The following is an 18,423-nucleotide window of genomic DNA, read 5'->3' as shown; positions in this document are numbered from 1 at the left end:
GTTTGAGAGGCTTGCTCTGTCAGCCAATCAGGCATCAGTTACATCTAGCGTGCTGACAAAACCTATGCCAGAGTTTCACTTCCTGTTTTGAGTCACAGCAAGGAAGAGGGTAGCCACCGTGACGAGCGTTAACCATTAATCTTGGATAAAAGTTAAAAAAGGAAGTTGATTAAGGATAGCTAAATCAGCCCCGAGTACTGTGTGAGAACGGCCAGAGAGTCCTGTCGTCGCTGGTTACTGAGAAATAACCGCATTGGTGAGATATCTTTTGACTGTTGTGGCGCTAGCTGCTAATGCTAACAGGCACTAGCCGCTAATGCTAACAGGCGCTAGCCGCTAATGCTAACGGATACAAGGGCGAATGCTATTTGCTTGTGCTAAGTGTTAGCTATGCTATTTCGAAATGGAAATATATTTTTGTACAGTGAAATACATAAACTTAGCCGATGTAGTCACTGTTAGCACATCTGTAATACACTGAATGTTTATTGGTGTTGTTTTAAGCACATCTGTCGTCCACTTAATGTTTATTTGCGTTGTTTTTAGCACATTAACCTGTACCTTTGAACCACACTGAGCTGAACCTTTGCTAGTTGTTAAAATGTTTTGTGCAGGTGTCTATAGGCCGCAGGGTGCAGGGCACAAAAGCACATGTTTTTTAGTGTTGGTGTGGACATTTTATGCCAATTGCCATGTACAGGAGGGAGTGTTTTGGTATTCTTTCTAATTGTGAGTTAAGAGGTTATTTTAGTAACCACAGTTCTGTGAGGACACAGGAACTTTAGACTACTATGTTGTTTATGATGGGATTTTACAATTACTAATGTCTTATTAGTTCTGATATTATCCTTTAAGTAATGTAGAGTATAATGAGAGAATTTGATGAGATGTATTCTATCTTTTATTTTATGGTCCACTATTTCAGATTAGAAGCTTGAATGTGAGTTCTGACCTTGCCCACTATAGGTCAGGTTTTTGGACCTACCTGGAGTTTGAGCCTGGAAACTGTTGGATGTTTGATGGCGAGCTACAACGCAATGGAGTGGAACTAGGGACTCAATTGCATGTAGAAGATTGAAATCCCGGACTTAAGGACTCTGTCTCTTCACACACAACTGATGCATTCTACAGTGTGGTAGGACGAAAAGTTGCCACTTCCACAGTGGTTCACATAGAACTATTAGTTAGTTAGTTCTGGATGATAAGTGTGGGACACAAGGACTGAGTTCACATCAGTGACTAATGTGACTGAAAGGGAATAGGATCTGAATGAATCTTGAATCTAAAGACTTATTGTCCAAGTAGAATTTTGTTTTTGCTTTTCAATTACCTGGTTAATAATTGTGTTTTCTTATACATTTTTATTTTTTCTACTTTTCTTCAATACTTTCCATAAAAAGGAAGAGTTGTTCTTCCAAAGGGGAGATATTGTGTCTGAGTGTTGATTCTGGTGTATTGTTTGGTCTATTCTGGCTCTGTAGACAATCCTAGTAACTTCTGATTTTCTAGCTATAGAACACTTTCCCACCACAAACAAACTGCTCCTGAATTTGTCAGACCACTTCCACTAAAGGGCCTGGTGAAGTTGTTTTGTTCTGTGTTTGAGTACAATTGCTGTGTCCAGATCAAGGTTATTAGAGTTAACTAAAACTAAACTAAAAACTAAAACTAGGTGTTAAAAATATTTTTAAGTAACTGAAAAAAAAATTAAAAAACTAACAAACAATATGGTGTACTTACAATATTAACAAAAATAAATTAAAAATATACAGAAAATGTCTTTATTTTTAGTCTTTGTCAATTTGGTCAAATTTGTCAACACAACAAGCATGAGGAGCATTGGTGCATGTGTTTATTGAGACGGGGATTTCTACATGACTGTGAGTCAACTGCCTTCACAAAGTGTTGTGTTTGTATTTTAATACCTATTCTGAACTTCTTAAATCTTGCCCCTGACAAAAGTCTGCCATATTACAATAAATGTCAATTAAAAAAAAACTAAACTGAAATGAGAAAAGTCACTCTGGAAACTAACTGAAACTAAACTGAATTGAAAACAAGAATTAAAAACGAAATAAAAACTAATGAAAAATACAAAACTATAATAACTCTGGTTCAGATCTGCCCAAACAAATTTCATCAAGGGAGAAAACGAACCAGAGTCCGATTCAACCTGAGTGCAGTTACATTGACAGAACAAGGTTAAACAAACAAAGATGAATGTTTGTGTTGTTTTGCCGTCTCAAGAACACTGTCAGACATTTGTCATTGAAGAAAACAGAATCAGTGTGTAACACAAAATTAGCTTTTGATTCGATACCACTGCAGGTCCAGCATCACTAATATTGATGCTATAATAAAAGTGCCTTTTTATTATTATGTAGGAGATAACCATGTGTCACAATTCATGATGAAAATGAATAATTACTACTACTTCTGAGCACATTTTTCATTACCACCAAATAATTTGCCAAACATATTAAGCCATATTTACTATTCTCTGTTAATTACTTCATTACATGCATGTTAAATCATAGAGCAGTTTCTATGGCAAACCTTTCCTTTTCTGTTGCAGCTCCAAATTCTCTCTCAAACAGACTTCATTCTTCATTCACAGCAGTGAAATAGCTCCAAATGATGCTCTTCTCTCGTTCAGTCGTTCAGTCATTCAGTTGTTCAGTTTGGCCAACTATGACGTGTCCTGTATGTGCGTCCCCGTCCCTCTGAACTCTACAGCTCGACTGTCGGCTCTGAGTCTGAACTAAGGGGATGTGCGCTGCCTGCATGCCCACAACAGCGGCAGAGAAGCAGAGTGCAGTGTATGCAAGTACAGAACGTGTAACATCAAATACATCCAAGCAGCAGACGACAAAAGTACGTTGTTTGCAGAGACAGTGTGGCAGAGAGGCGGATCTGCTTTTTTGGGGGGGTTTTGTATCAGTACTGTTGATGCTAGTATCGAAACTCAAAACATGGTATTTGATACTTGAGGGATAGACCCACCCACCCCTATGATAAACCAGTACATACTATGAATGGTTTTAAGTTGTCAACAAAATTCTTATCATGTCATATCTGTCTGTTTTCATTCATTTTATTCCCCTAGTAGTGGAAAAGCATGTGATCACATAAGAATTAAATGAGGTCAACCTGGCATCTTATCATTTTTTACCATGCTTTGGCACTGTCTGACTAGGGTGTAAAGGTTCTGAAACAGCGACACAAACGTCCACAGTCTCAAGACGCAGTTCCATCTTCCATGTCACAGGCAATCTCCGCAGAACTTTGTCCCTGTTTTTTCTTTTTCATCACCACCCACCCCAACCCAAAATAAAATAAAAAAATAAATAAAAAGGCTCAAAAGTCGAGGTCTGAACTGAACCGCTATGTCTGACAGTACAAAACAGGCTAAGTGTTCAAAGTGAGACTAAGTTACTTTTAACAGAATCTCCCTTTAACAAATAAAAGCAATAAAGCTACAGCCTTGCATAGTCTGGTATGAGCAGTAGTGTTTGGTGGCTGTTATTAGGAAACTTCAGATAGATGTTGTTGTGTAACTGAAATTATTCAGACAGTTCACTGACTGTACTTTTAAGCTAGAGATCAGCATTTAGTATTATCTCATAATATACTCATTGTGGCCGTCCTGTCTGCTGTCCAGCAAAAGTTGCATAGACTCATTTTAATAAATGCTGCTTTGGAAAAAAGTCTCTGCTACATGAATGTAATGTATAATAATGAAATTGATAAGAAAATATTGGCATTATATAAGCATTTAAATGCAAAATATTTTTTTAAAATCCATCACTGATGCAGCCTGTGAGAGAGATGAGAACACTCTTTCTTTGATAGCATTATTTTCCAAGTAACAACTGTTCACCAGTAATACCACACTCCCTAGCTCTGCCCATAACCAGAAGTCATTTCATTTTAGAATAGAGCTATTTCAGAACACTTCCGCAACCTTTGTTTGAAAGCCTAAAGGCCATTACTATATCAGCAAAATTATAATTCCACTTCTGAAAATGGCTAACATGTCTCAGTTCTGGCTTCCTGTGTGTCTCCGTCTCACTCTTCCTCTCTGGTTACAGTGTAAGTACAGATTTGACTTGTCCAGGTGTGATCCATTAAACACATTATTCATACCTGAGGGGAGAGGAGGAAGACAGGGATCACCATCTGCTCACCGCTTGATTAAATTAATCATGTGTGAACTTTCTCACAAGGCTGTGAGCCCCGATCTCTCTCTCTCTCTCTCTCTCTCTCTTTCTGTCAGTGTGTGTCATCGTACCCGAAGCAGCAGCGGCAGCACAAAACTTGCAAAAACTAGTTTCCCTTTACTTTGGGGATGTGCAGATGGGTTCACTTTTTGCCCCAGTTGGGAGCAGCAAAACATTTTGCAAATGACTCTTGTGCGAGCATGCTTGTGGCAACGCAGTCAAACACATAGCAAACAAATGAAAAGACACTTTTTATGAGTCATCATTCGCTGTGATATGAAAAGAAGCCGTTGTGTGATTTGAAGGGGCTTGGAGTTAGCACAAAAGGCAAATGAAATGCCTGTGTTGTGTTTTCCCTCACGCCTCTTTAAATATTGGAACACAAAAAGCTTTTGGAGGGAGATAATGTTGCAGGGCTTGCAGAGCAAATGAGATTCTCTCCACGAAAACAAATTCTTTCAAATCCTCGGGTGTGAGTGGGTGTGTGTTTGTGTTACAAGTGCAAAGCCTGCTGGGATAGGTTCCTGCGAAGCAGCAGCCACAGCAAACGCTTCAATGTGGGGCTGATGAGCAACTTTAAAGTACATGGAGGAGGCGCGGAGGTCTAATTGAGTGTTTTTACACCCACACACAGTGTTTTGCAAATTGGGCTCATGTCCCATTTAAGGTCTTGATCAGTTTAAGCTGTTTATGTGCATCTTTCTATCCCACGTGTAAATCAGTGGGACTGAATAAACAGAAGATTCCTGATTTTACTGTGTGCTTTAATGCAGAGAATAACAACAAACAGCTGATATCAGTAAACTCTTGTTATGCTTTCTATCAGACAACATAAGAGCTGATTGCAAACAGGATATGATTTCCACACAAACTCTGAATCCTCTCTCAGCACCAGCATTCAGTTTTCTTGACTTGATGTGATCGAACGTAGGAATATTGTGTATAGAGTATTCTGTGGTGAGTCTTTGGAAACAAGCTGAATTGAGGCCAGCGTCATTACAAAAAGGTGAAAAGGTTTCTAAAAGCACTAAGTAGACGCTGGAAGCATCTGTTGGGCTGACTCACAGACAGCCGAAGATCCAGCTCTGAATCATCGTCACAGCCCCTGAGCCCCCCCCCCCGCACACACACACACCCCAACAGTCCTGTGCTTGCATGTTTATAAATGGCGAGTGGAAAATGTCAGAAAACTCTCACCAAAAAGCATTTGGTTGGAAGATTGGCAGTCAGAGGCATCATTTATAACACATCTGGCACAAATATGCATCTTGCGCTCAGATTGTGAGGAGCTTTGATTTTCCTGAATTTCAGTTAAGACTTTGAAATTATTTTGGTCCCTTTTTTCCCTCCAAAATTCAGACTCCAGTGCGTCTTATTTCCTGCTGTAAAATTGTCATCCAACACTTCATCTCCCCGTCTTCCAGTCAACTGTCAATCAAAACTCAACCGGCTGCCGAGCTGTTACCAATCAAGCTGTTTCCCAGCAAGAGTTTGATGGACAGCGATATGCAGGGGGGTGGGTAGCTTTTATATCAAATCAAACAAGAACTACATTTTTACATGACGTGTAAATCAAAACAGAGTGCTTAGCAGAAATCTTCCATCCTGTTTTCAGAAATGATGCAGGTCTCAACTTTTTTAAGCGTGTCGAAAAACTTTTGTTTTTTTCCACCATATGAAAAATTTTGTATTACATTACTATCAGGATTTCTCCAGCCTGATAGTGTTTTTTTTCACATTCCTGTTCTTTAAGCTGCAGTCTAAAACTTTCACCTCATTGAAAGTACAGCAAAGATGACGGAGCATGTACTGTAGCATTTGTTCGTCTGTGCTGAAAGCATCAACTGACCAGGTAAGGTCTGCAAGCTAGTTCAGGAAATCAACCCGAATCTGCTGCCGCACTCAAAACTTGTCAAACTCGTCTTACTGCAACTTATATTCAACACACTCACGTTATTCCTGTGTACTGAAGTGCACAGGGCTCTGCTCGCTCTTCTGATGCCACGCCGCTCGACTGATACTTACTTCCATCATCATCCTTCATGCTTGTTCCTGGTGTTTTCACAATCCAACAACCTTTATTAAGATGAAGGCAGGCGTTCCACGGAAGAGTTACTCAAAAGCAGAAAATCAATCAATGTCTTTAACACAAAAAGGTTACATCTTATAGAACGTGCTGTTCCAGACCCCATCAATCAATCAACCAACCAAATGCCAGGGCAAGAATTTACATATTTATTTATTCATATATATGTAATATTAACATCATATATTACCTTAAAAATGTGTATTCCACATGGTATTACATTACACATAGTTATTCACCACATATAAATAAAGACTTCTGGGAGTTAACGTTCATGTTCTAAAAAATGGCAAATCAGCGCTGCAAACCACATACTGCACATGTTCCTAGAAGAACGCAAAGAAAGTAAAGCATGTTTTACACAGAAACAGAGAGGCGGAATGCAATATGAAATCTCTGTATACATATATAAATAAACAAAACTGACTTGACTTGACCCACTTCCAACATGCAGATGCACAGCACGTATTTAAGCTATGAGTTCATTTCTTCGACATTTTTCACTTGGAGATTCCTACCTCAGTCACAAAGGCAGATAAAATGGCATTGCAGAGTAAAAAGCATTTACAGTACCCGCTCCACACTTGTTTCTCCACAACACAAACGATGGAAAAAATAGTCTGTGTGTACGGTGTGTAATTGTCTTAAAGCTTTTTTGTATTCATTAGTCGAAACCTTTGTGGTTTAGTACAGAGCTCCTACATTTCTGTTAACACAAAGCTCCTTGCTCACTGTCTGCGGTCTGGAATAGTTCTGGTCTCAGTCTAGACTGAATCAGATCTCAGGCTCTGACTGCGGTGGTCTTAACTGCCTCCCTGTCGTTGTGAGCTGGTCCGCAGCATGTCCAGCCTGCTGAGCCAACAGCATGCCAATGCTGCATGAAGTGACTGGAGGACAAGGTAAGACACTTTGTCACCCAGCAGAGCGGCCCGTTCCTAATCCATTAGCTTGTGGGGAGTCCGGGCCTGATGCCTTCAGATTCACAGAAGGATGTGGGATGTGTTATTGTGTGTGTGTGTGTGTGTGGATAGGGAGCTGTCCTGATGTCTAAGCCAATAAAAGAGTTTGTCTCTAGGAGCTGATGTGACGGAGCTCAGGGTCGCCTAGTTTACAGATGCCCAGGGATGAATACCTTCTGTCACAACCCTTTATTCTCTTGTTCTTTTCATCATTCTCTCTGCCTCTCCTCATTCTCATTACTCCTTCATACCTCACTCCACATCCTGTCAGCCCTTTTATTTTGTCACTTCAAACTCCTCTGGCTTTCTCTCAGTCTCACTCTTCCAGCTTCCAGATTTTTATCTTTCTCATTCTGTCTTTTGTGCCTTATGTTTTGCACTTCCAGGGGTCATTGAGAGTGATGTTTTTCATAATATTCATGTGTTTTAAAAACTATTTTCAATGCAGAAAATATGTACTGCTTTGTATGTAGTAGGGTTTCCTGTTGGGAATATTGGAGAATTTCTTTCTGGAATTGTAATCTCTGTAATGTCATCTCTGTATGTGTGCATTGTGTGTGTGTGTAATCACAGCTGAGCAGACATTGACCGGCAGCCAACTTCCAATCCCCAACAAGGGTATTACAGGACAAAGTAACAGTTTACCGTAACATTGCAGTCCTGGATGCTGCCGGACTGAACAGTGAGCAGCACTTGTGTGGGTTGACCTCTGACCCCCAGATCCTCTGTGTGTGTGCACTACTAGCTGGTCTGTCAGGTTAGGGTCAGAGAGGGAAAAAATATGTGAGCAACTGCATGTGGTTTGTGTGCTGCAGATAATGAAACACTGTAAATCATAAACTGATTCATGTGAAGCTGGGTTAAAAAGTAGGGATGGTCGACCAAAGGGCTGTTGATGAAGACAGCCATTGATTGTTGATCTGTGGATGGGCCCCCACCTTTTGCTGGGTGCTTTGCTCTCAAATGACTGTGCATACTTGTTGTAGACTTGTGATATGCTAACAGAGTTTGCACTGCCTTATTCCTTAACGGAGCTACGCTACTCCTGTACTTTTCACATAGATGTCCTTTGAAGAACGAAGAGAGGGAGGATGACTAAAGAAAATCCACAATAACGTAGGGTGTTATTGTGCTCGCACAGTGTACGAGTGAAAATCATTAGTAGCTTGTTGATATTAATAATCGTCTGAAATTTTAGCAGTGGCGCTCATAATTTTGCAGCGGCTGTGCGCCGCTACTGAATGAATATAGGGGAAACACTGCTACTTACTAGCACTACCATCAGGACAAAATGTTCACTTTTATGCAGGACATATCAAAATCTAGCAAGCAGATTGTCATGAAATATTCTTTTGCTCCCCAAAAGATGACCTCTTTTCATTTTGGCCATTCCACAAGTTTTCCTGTATGTCCACCATTGGGACAGAAGTCAACATAAATATGTCAATAGTCCAAGTTTAAGTTTTTTTTTTTGTGGAGTATAATCAAATTATTTATACTTTCTGAGAGAGAGAGATGAGAAGATCAATATCAATCTCGGGTCTGTGCAATAAGTATGGATTTACAGTCAGGAGTCTTGTTAGCCTAGCTTAGCATAAAGATACACACAACAGCAACACAAGTGAAGTAAAAGCTAAACTAAAGAAAAATATCTTGAGTTTATGCCTTCATTGCTTTTTTATCCACTTGAGGACAGCAGAGAAAAAGAAGCTGTAAACACAACATTGACATATTATCGCCTTAGCTAACATCTTAGCATTAGCATTTATCTTGAGTCATGTCTCTGGCAACCAAATGAAAAATTTAAGTCCAGTATTCACTCTCCTTTTATTTGTGGTTCTCAACAACTCCTGAGAAAAACATGTGGCTCTTTAATTGCTAAGTTTTTTACTCTCTCCAGCAGCTAGTCACTAACATTGTTTGGTGCTGGACAGTTGTATATAGTGTATAATAGGTATCTGAGCTTTTTAGCTGAAAATGTTTTGTAGCACTGAGAGAAACTGCAGAGTCCAGTGATATTGTGTGGGTTTGAGCGACTACAAGTCCTTTCACATAAACTAAAAATATTGATTAGTGCTGCTTTAAAGGAAACTAGTTTAGGTACAAAACTCATATCAGCAATGAAACTGTTCCATGCTTTAGATGCATTGTCACTGAATGGTTTATTGCCAGATTTTGAATGAACTGTGGGCATTAGAATGGACCAGCTGTCATGAAGTTTGCCATGAAATTAGCCCATTCATTCAGAGCACATTTCTACAAGGAAACTTTCACCTTTTTCTTGATTAATTATGATGCAAAGAAGTACTACCATAAAACAGCTGACTAAAACATAATAAAACTTAACTTCAGTTTTGACATTTTATGTACAGTGTGAGATATAATTAAGAATGCCAGAATATAATATTGTCAGAAGGTTCACAAAGCACATGATGCTTTGCATGTTTTCATACAACCTTTCGGTAAGAACAATACACATACACATACATGTATATACTCACCGGCCACTTCATTAAGTTTTCCTAATATTTTGTGCACTCCATTATCATACATGAGGGGGGCAAAATATTAGGAACACTTTTCTAGTACACAACCACCACCCACTATGACCTCAATAATAAACATAAAGTAGAATTATCACCTTTTTGACAATGTCAACAAAAACTGGAAATGTAGAAGCTTTGTAAATGTAGAATATATGGCAGAGCTGTTGTATTGGATTGCATTAGATTGCACAGGTGTTCCTAATAAAGGGGCCAGTGAGATAATACTGTATATACTGTGATGTTGAATCTTATGAATGTGGTTGTATAGGCTGTCTGCTATTGTGCTTAGTTATTTGCTCATTAGTTTTAATTAGATTTTCTATGACAGTCCACAGTAAGGCAAACACACACACACACACTGTGTGTTCCACTTGATTCCCCCTGACTTCTCCTACAGAGGTATGCTCAGCCCTGCAGCCGTGCTGGAAAGGGTATGTGGGTCTGACTACATTAATAATGAAATATGTCGGACACAGTGCAGGGCAGGACACAACACTCTCTGGGTCTGTTCTCAACTCGAACATCAAGAAACCTACACAGGTGTAGCTGCTCTAAGATGCATCTGTCCTCTTCCCTCTCAAGAATTTCTGAAACCTTTCAGAGTACTCAGTCTCATTCCTGTTGTTCCCTAGCGCTAAAAAGCACGGTGAAAAGCATCAGTGATTTTAAATGGCTTTTTCACCCAGCTTTCCTCTTTCTGTCACATTTCAATACAAAAAGGGGAAACCAAAAGAGGCCATTTAAAACTCTGCAAATCTTTAGGTGCATCACAATGCATTTTATATAAGACAGAATCATTTGCAGTGCTTTTAAGGTTGAAGCATGGACTTTTTTTTTTTTTTTTAAATATTGTCACTTACTAGTATTTGTTGGGTATTTTCAGGATTTAATATATTTTCACTTAATGTAAATCACTTACTGTTATTATGCCTCATCGTAGATTCACATTTCTTTGGCATGTATGCATTTTTTTGTAATCAACAATTTTTACTTTGAATGTACAAACACACAAACAACAACAACAGGGTAGCACAAAAACAACAAAGTTTGGTAACAGAGTAAGTAGCAGTAATAAATAAGAATAAGAGACAGACATTCCCAAGCAAAAAGAAGACAACAGTAAAAGTTGTTGACAACAGTAGAAGCAATAAAACACAACCATGTGGCATGTATGCATGTCTGGGGCCTATGCTCTTGTTTTAGTGCCCTGTATTGGTTATGTACTAGGCCTTATGTGTTGGGTTGGGTTTTTTTTGCTGGATCTTGTTTTCTTTGTATTTTCACCTGCTCCACCAAAGAGCATCTGTTGTATAAGCCTTCAGAACCACGCAGCGCTTCCTTCTTCAATTGTAAACTAATAAAAAACCCATTTAGCCCAGGAAGGAGAGGAGGTACTTCACAGTCTCTCAGCAGACCTGTTTGGAGGGCACAGGAGAATAGAAAGAGATGTTTGATGTTTGACAGGCCTGAGCAAGAATCTTATAGTTGAACTGAAATTTAAATTCAGTTTTGTTAAGAAGTCAGCAGGATTTTTGAAGTGTTCAAGTAAAACCTTTTTAACAGCACATATAATGCAGTTTAATGCCGTTTTCATGGTCATACAGGTCAAAGAATGAACCAGTAGGGATAATAAGGCCTATAATCATTTATTATGGAATTTATTGATATTTATATCACATCTTTGTCAGAACCTTGCCAGCTGTATATAATAATTACTCCTAGTAGTATAATTAATCAATTAATGTGATCTGGACCCAGATAAGTGATAGAAAACCGATGGATTAACCACTTACAAAATAATTAATTAATGATAGTTTTTGCTCAAATTGTCACTTGCTCATTATGACTTGCTTCCTAGCTACTGTGGCAGCACTAGTGACAGTGTTTGCTGCAGGTCTGATGGTGTTGACTGAAACTCCACAAGAAAGGATTAAACAGCTTCTTGTCCCACTAGTCTCATTTGTAGTTTATAGATGTAGAGCATCTCCCAACAGCCCACATCCACATACAAAACAGATTGTTACTGCGTACTGCAGGCAAGAAAAAATATTCAAGACCTTGAAAGACCTGGAATTTCATACTTTTTTCAGGCCTTTTTTTTGAGGAAGCTGAATTCAATATTTTTGAAGATTTGCAGATAGTACTTTGTTTAAGGGAAGGAAATTATGCCTTTTTGCTTTCTTGCTGTGAGTTAGACTTCATCAAGCAGCCAGTTAGCTTCGTTTAGCATAAAGACTGGAAACAAGCGGAAACAAAGATAACAACATAGTCGTATCAGCACCTCTAAAGCTCACTAATTAACATGTTACACTGTACATTACTTTGTTTAAGCCTTTTAAAAAACTGAAGTATGTACACAACAAGTTGTGGTTTTACAGAGGGTTATGTGCCTGTTGTGAGTATTTCTTGGCCGTCACTTCTTGACGTCTTGTCTTGTCGTCACTGTGAGACTGCAGAGACTCCATGAAGTTGTTTTCATATGTAAATTTGATATTTCTTTGTCATGAAAGCAGCAGACAGTCTAACAGGAATGTATATGAAGTACGAGTACAGGAAAACACTATCAACAAATGTTGAAATAAAACTAAAAACTTTGCAGTATTATTTCTGTTTTATATAGTGACTTAAAACACATCTATTGAGATGTAGCCACTCTAAAAAAAGAACAACTCTTAAAAGTTGATGTGAAGCTTATATGAGGCTTCAGCAGTCTGAGTTAATCATATCGAGTGGATATCTGACACATTTACAGTCTTTTTAGCATCAAATTCCCTCTTTGTGTTTCCTCACACAGTGTTTCCCTGTTGAGCTGCAGTTGGTGGAAGTATAGTAACAAAAAGAGGGACTTTGGCACTAAAAAGACTGTAATGTTGAAAGATATCCACTAAGTAATCACAAGTTGATCTGGAGTCTCAAACTTAAATTTTTAGCTTCATTTTTATAGCTTGTGTACTTTTTGTTTATACACTTTCCACCTTTTTAATACCTGTGTACCTGGGTCAGGAATTTCAGCATGCCTCAATCTCATGAATGTTTCATTCTCTCGGATGATCCCCCATCTTCCAGCGACTCGGACAAACAACAGACCACCGCATTCAAATTCTGCTGCTGCTTTGCCCCAAATCTGCCACAGAGAGAGCAGGTGACAGGAAGGCTGTAGAGCATCATTTTACATCCGTGTTTTGCATCATGACAAGCTAGAATGAGTGCAGCTTCTCGGTCGGTTTGCACACTATAATTCAGATCAAATATGAATATTTCAAACAACTACACGTATGCTTTTTGTTGTTTTCTTTCTTTTTTTTTTGTTTGTTCTTTTTTTCAAACAGGCCTGAAACATATTTTTTTAATTCTCATTGTTGCTGCACATGTAGCTCAGGACAGTACAATGTGGATAAAGAAAATGTTACCTTGGGCATGTTACCAGATTTGTGTCCACCTCTGCAGAAATAGATCGTCATGGCTGCCAGAATGAGTTATTTGTGATGACAATGAAAATCCCCGTCATTTTGCATCACATTTGTGTTCCAGCCTTTTTTTTCCCGTTGCTGCTGAAATTATTCGTTCAGCCCTCAGCAAACAGGTTTTGTTTGATAACCACACAGTCAGCGCTCAGTCACAGTCATTTTTCCTGCAAAGCTCCGTGAATAGAGCTGAAGGAAGTTCATTTGTCATTAAATGTATCCACAGTGTGTAGCTGTCACAACATCTGAACAACACAGTGATGTTGTAGTGATGAGGCTGGGAGAAAACTCTAGAAAATATTGGAATTTTTTTTTTTTCAAAAAAGTTTGTACAAAATGCACCAACCTCTCCTCCTCTCTCTCCACAGATACCCCACAGAAGGACAGTGAAGACGCCGCATCCTCGTCAGACTCCGCCTCAGACCCCGCCTCCACGCTGTTCGACCACTGGGGTCACGATCTGGGCCCCGAGAGTCGAAGGGTCGCCCTCAGGAAGTTCCGTTACTATGGCTACAATGGCTACCTTAGCGACCGCATCTCTCTCACCCGGCCGATCCCAGATTTACGACCGGATGGGTCAGTCAATCGATCAATGTTGTCACGCTTAATTGATTAAGCATCAGGATGTGAGATGCCTGTATGGATTCAGCCGTTAATGGGATGTTGTTGTTTTAGTCAGTAGTTTTGGTGAATCTTTCTCTTAAGACAGTTGGAGTAATGATTATGTGTTTTCCCTCCAGATGCAGAAACATGTCGTATTCATCAGACCTTCCTCAGCTCAGCGTCATCTTCATCTTTGTCAACGAGGCACTGTCGGTGTTGCTGCGCTCTGTGCACACGGCCATCCAGAGGACTCCGTCACACCTGCTCAAAGAGATCATACTGGTGGATGACCACAGCAGCAGCTGTAAGCATTATTAACCTTCCTGGTAGCTTCATTATTTATAATATCTGTACACCTTTCTTTGGCTGAAACAAAGCACAGACAGTTGGACAGACGCTGTTTCAAGTTTACTGAGCTACCGTGACATGAATTTAAAGCTTCTAGCCTCGAACACACTAGCTCACACTCATTTATACATACATACATCCACAGGGAGCAGTTCAAGGTGGGATTAAAAGGTGTATCCCGTTTTGATTTCCCTATTTGGCAGCAGTAATTTTTCTTGATAGCAACTTTTCCTTAACCGTAGCCTTTCAGGGGGAATTTTACAGCTTTATCAATATGTATTTTCCCACTGATTGATTTTCTGCATTCTAAATTTGATATTTTGGTTCTGGGGCGCTAAGTAATTCAGTAGTTAATGGAAAGTTTTCTTTTGAGAAAAACATGGTATACTTAAAGGCATATACCGTATTGTACCAAATTTAAAGGACGAGTTCACAGTTTTTCATGTCTGTCTGAAAACAACAGTCAGGAGCCCAAATGAACATTAAAATAGGTTTTTCTTGCTGTAATCATCCCTCCTGTTCATACTGGCTATTAAAAGATCCCCTTCAAATGTGCTTTCGATGTAAGTGATGGGGAACAAAATCCACAGTCCTCCTTCTGTGCAAAAATGTATCTGAAGCTAAGATGAAGCTTCATTCGTCCAAATGAGTCAAATCAAGTAGATATCTTTCAATGTTACAGTCTTTTTAATGCCAAAGTCTCTCTTTTTGTTACTCTACTTCCACCACAGCTCAACAGGGAAACACTGTGGAGGAAACACAAAGAGGGAATTTGATGCTAAAAAGACTGTAAATGTGGCAGATATCCAATTGATATGACTAACTCAGACTGCTGAAGCTTCATATAAGCTTCACATCAACTCTTAAATGCATTTTTGCACTAAATGACTGTGTGGACACACTGTGGATTTTGGCCTCCATTGCTTACATTGAAAGCACATTTGAAGGTGATCTTTTAATGTCCAGTATGAACAGGAGGAATGATTACAGCGAGGAAAAACCTCTTTCAACTGTTCATATGGACATCTGACTGTTGTTTTAAGACACATTTGAAAAATTGTGAAGCTATCATTTCACACACGTTCACAAACATTTTTCAACAACCAAACAAAAACAAGTTATGACTGAGTTAGAAGAAAGATAATCTGCTATTTCTGTTTGAAAAGTTCAGTGGTTTGGGGACTTTATATGCACAAACCACATAGGTGCATTACACCAAGTGCTAAATAAGTTATTCTCCTTCTAGTTCTATTTTAACTGTATGCCCTCTAGCTTTACAGGAGTAAACTGGCAGAAATGGCCAATAATGCCACAACAGATTGTGTTCAATCTGGTGAGAATCTCATGTTTGTGCTGATCGACTCTGCCAGGCTGTGTGTGGTGATCCAGATGTAGGTGCATTACAAATAGGTCTCCTATTCTTTCATGATATCTGAAGAGGCTCTGTATGGCAGGCACAAGCTTGAATAAAATATATAAGTAACTGTAGGAATATTATCAACATTATAAAGAATGTAAAGTATGTTAAACTCTCTGTAGAGTAGCTACACCTCAACAGATGTGTACTTTTTTGTAATACTTTTTTCCCGTTTTCCTGTAGCCTACTTTTACTTCATATACATTCCTGCTAGACTGTCTGCTGCTTTCATGACAAAGAAATATAAAAATTACATATAAAAACAACTTCTTGGAGTCTCTGCAGTCTCACAGTGATGACAAGACGTCAAGAAGTGACGGCCAAGAAATAGTCATAACAGGCACGTAACCCTCTATAAAACCACAACTTGATGTGTACACACTTCGGGGTTTTTTTTAAGGCTTAAACAAAGTAATGTACAGTGTAACATGTTAAGGGTGATGCTGGTAGGAGTATGTTGTTATCTTTGTTTCCGCTTGTTTCCAGTCTTTATGCTAAACGAAGCTAACCGGCTGCTAGCCGAAGGCTCACAGCAAGAAAGCAAAAAGGCATATTTCCTTCCCTTAAATGAAGTACTATATTGATGGTGTAGGAGACACATTTCTTTGTTTTTATGATGATAAAACATGTAGTAGCAGTAACAGTAGCTTATAAGAATAAAGAAGAACCCAATCTCTGTCCATATGACTGGGTTAGGGTTCAACCTAAGGGACCAATAAAAAAATTGCTGTTGACTGTTGTGGTGGAGGCTGCCTTAATTGGAGCAAACGGATGTGCCAGTGAATGTACAAAGACAACATTTATGTCAGTAAGAGACAGTACCCAGGGAAGTTAATTAGAAGGTTAATCAGTAATATAATAGTTTGGTTGTCCATGTGAGGTGACTGAAGGCCACAAGGCTCGTTTTTATTTTGTGAAATATGGAGATGTTGAGACAACTGATAAATTTTAGAGAAGCCTGAAACACCATTGTTTCTAAGATGAATTATACTTGGATCATTACCAAAGTGTCAAGGTCAATAATGAACTTAGCAATAATGGTAGAATAGTTATAGTTTGGTTAAAAGCGAGGTGGAGCCTAGAAATAAGCTCCACATTAGGAGGGGTTATGAGAGGTATATAATATGATGTTTATGATTTTACATTAGGTTCTTTATCCCGGGATCAAGGCCTCGGTTTGCTTTGTATTGCTCTTTATGCAGAGTAAACCTATTCACATTGAACTCTACTAGCTTCAAGTGTATTTGTTGAGTCTTTCTCTTATAAGTTTAATGCTAAGTTGTGGGTGACCTTAAGATTTATTGGCCCATCTGAAGATTTCCCTCGACACTGTTCTTACAACAATGAAATAAAATAATAGCTAAACTGAGAGTTGTTTTAATTCACAGTACTTTGATCAAGAGCTTTCCCTCACATGATAGGGCAAAGATCCAGAGTGCAATAATTAAGTACTGATTCATGTAGGTGAGCTACAGCCTGGACTGTCTGTATTTTATGTCCCACTTATTTTATATTTTGCTTTGGACAGCGCACAAGATCTAGACATGTGCTGGCATTAGCTGCATCAGCGGTGTATGGAAACAGATTAAAACTTACTACAGCAGTCATGGTTGAGGCTAAGGTGCAACTTGTCTGTTGGAGGACCAGTATCAATAATTGCATCACGTAGTATGGAACATATTTCACTGCTGCAAAATCCATAATTACCATTATAAGAAGTCTGTCTCTGCTACCATCGCCAACAGATTTTATGGGTCTCTCGCTGCTCCTCTGTTGTTTAATAATACAGTATATCAGAGTTTAGTTACGCTACAGTAGCTGCACAGGGTTGAATGCTGATTAGTGAAGTAACCACAGGGATAAATAGATTCCACATTTACCTCAGATTATTCCCTCTCCATGCATTACAACTGTGCAACTTAACAATTCTGTGGGAAATATGATTTAATGCGTTTGGCATGCTGAAAATAACAATTGCATGGCAGCAATTCATAATTAAGGTAATTGATGGAGGGTAACTCAATGAAAGTGCATGACCATTACTGTTGTTTATTGATCGTACATGGTGTAATTATGATCAATGAGGGTCAACTGGGGCTACATGAGGACAAAAGTGGAAATGCAGTCACACTCATTACATTTTGCCACCAGAATAGTAAATTAGCTGAGACATCAGGGGTTGTATGATAAAGCTTCAAAGAGCTGATCAAAGATCATTGAGCCATGTAAACCTCCATTGGTGTCACAATTACATTATTTTGAATCAAATGTCTTTATCATAACTTTGACCAGTTTAACAATTTATTCAAAACTAAGGCTGCAAGAAACAATTATTTTCATTATCATTTAATCTGCTGCTGATTTGTTTTTCTGATTAATTTTTTAGTTAAAATGTCAGAAAATAGTGAAAATACAAATCCCATATATTGCTTGTTTTGTCCAAACAATAATGCGAAACCCAAAGATATTCTATTTATGATAGGAAGAAGAGAAAAGCAGCAAAACCTCACTTTAGAGAAAATGAAACCAGTGAATGTTTGGCATTTCTCCTTGAAAAACTGGCCTCAGGCATTCTTATCCTAAAGTTTACTTAATATTTTTCTGTGAGGTTTGTTTGTGCGAGTGTTCCAAATCACATTCACCAAACTCTCTCAACTGCACACTTGTCATAAATCACTCTCTTTATCCTGATGAATGTCACCTGTTCATGTGAGATTTGATCATTAGCGTTATCAACACCACTAAAATTGCCACATTAGGCAACATGTTCCGGTTCGTTT

At 38.8% G+C, this 18,423-nt stretch overlaps 1 protein-coding gene and 1 long non-coding RNA gene across 3 annotated transcripts in view; both read left to right on the top strand.

Annotated features, from left to right (window-relative positions):
* Positions 1-18,423, top strand: part of LOC137182600 (polypeptide N-acetylgalactosaminyltransferase 18-like) — a 183,916-nt gene that overhangs the window by 77,880 nt on the left and 87,613 nt on the right. For both annotated transcript variants that reach the window (XM_067588927.1, XM_067588928.1), the window contains exons 2-3: positions 13,644-13,851; positions 14,016-14,182. In XM_067588927.1, the coding sequence (XP_067445028.1) occupies positions 13,644-13,851; positions 14,016-14,182 (375 nt within the window). The remainder of the gene's footprint in view (positions 1-13,643; positions 13,852-14,015; positions 14,183-18,423) is intronic.
* Positions 15-1,424, top strand: LOC137182601 (uncharacterized). The gene is made up of 2 exons (XR_010928353.1): positions 15-256; positions 967-1,424. It is a non-coding gene; the product is annotated as an uncharacterized lncRNA (long non-coding RNA).

Source organism: Thunnus thynnus, chromosome 5 (assembly GCF_963924715.1).
Source record: "Thunnus thynnus chromosome 5, fThuThy2.1, whole genome shotgun sequence".
Classification (NCBI taxonomy): domain Eukaryota; kingdom Metazoa; phylum Chordata; class Actinopteri; order Scombriformes; family Scombridae; genus Thunnus; species Thunnus thynnus.
The sequence above is the reverse complement of the archived record's forward strand: the minus strand, read 5'-3'. Positions and strand labels throughout refer to the sequence as shown.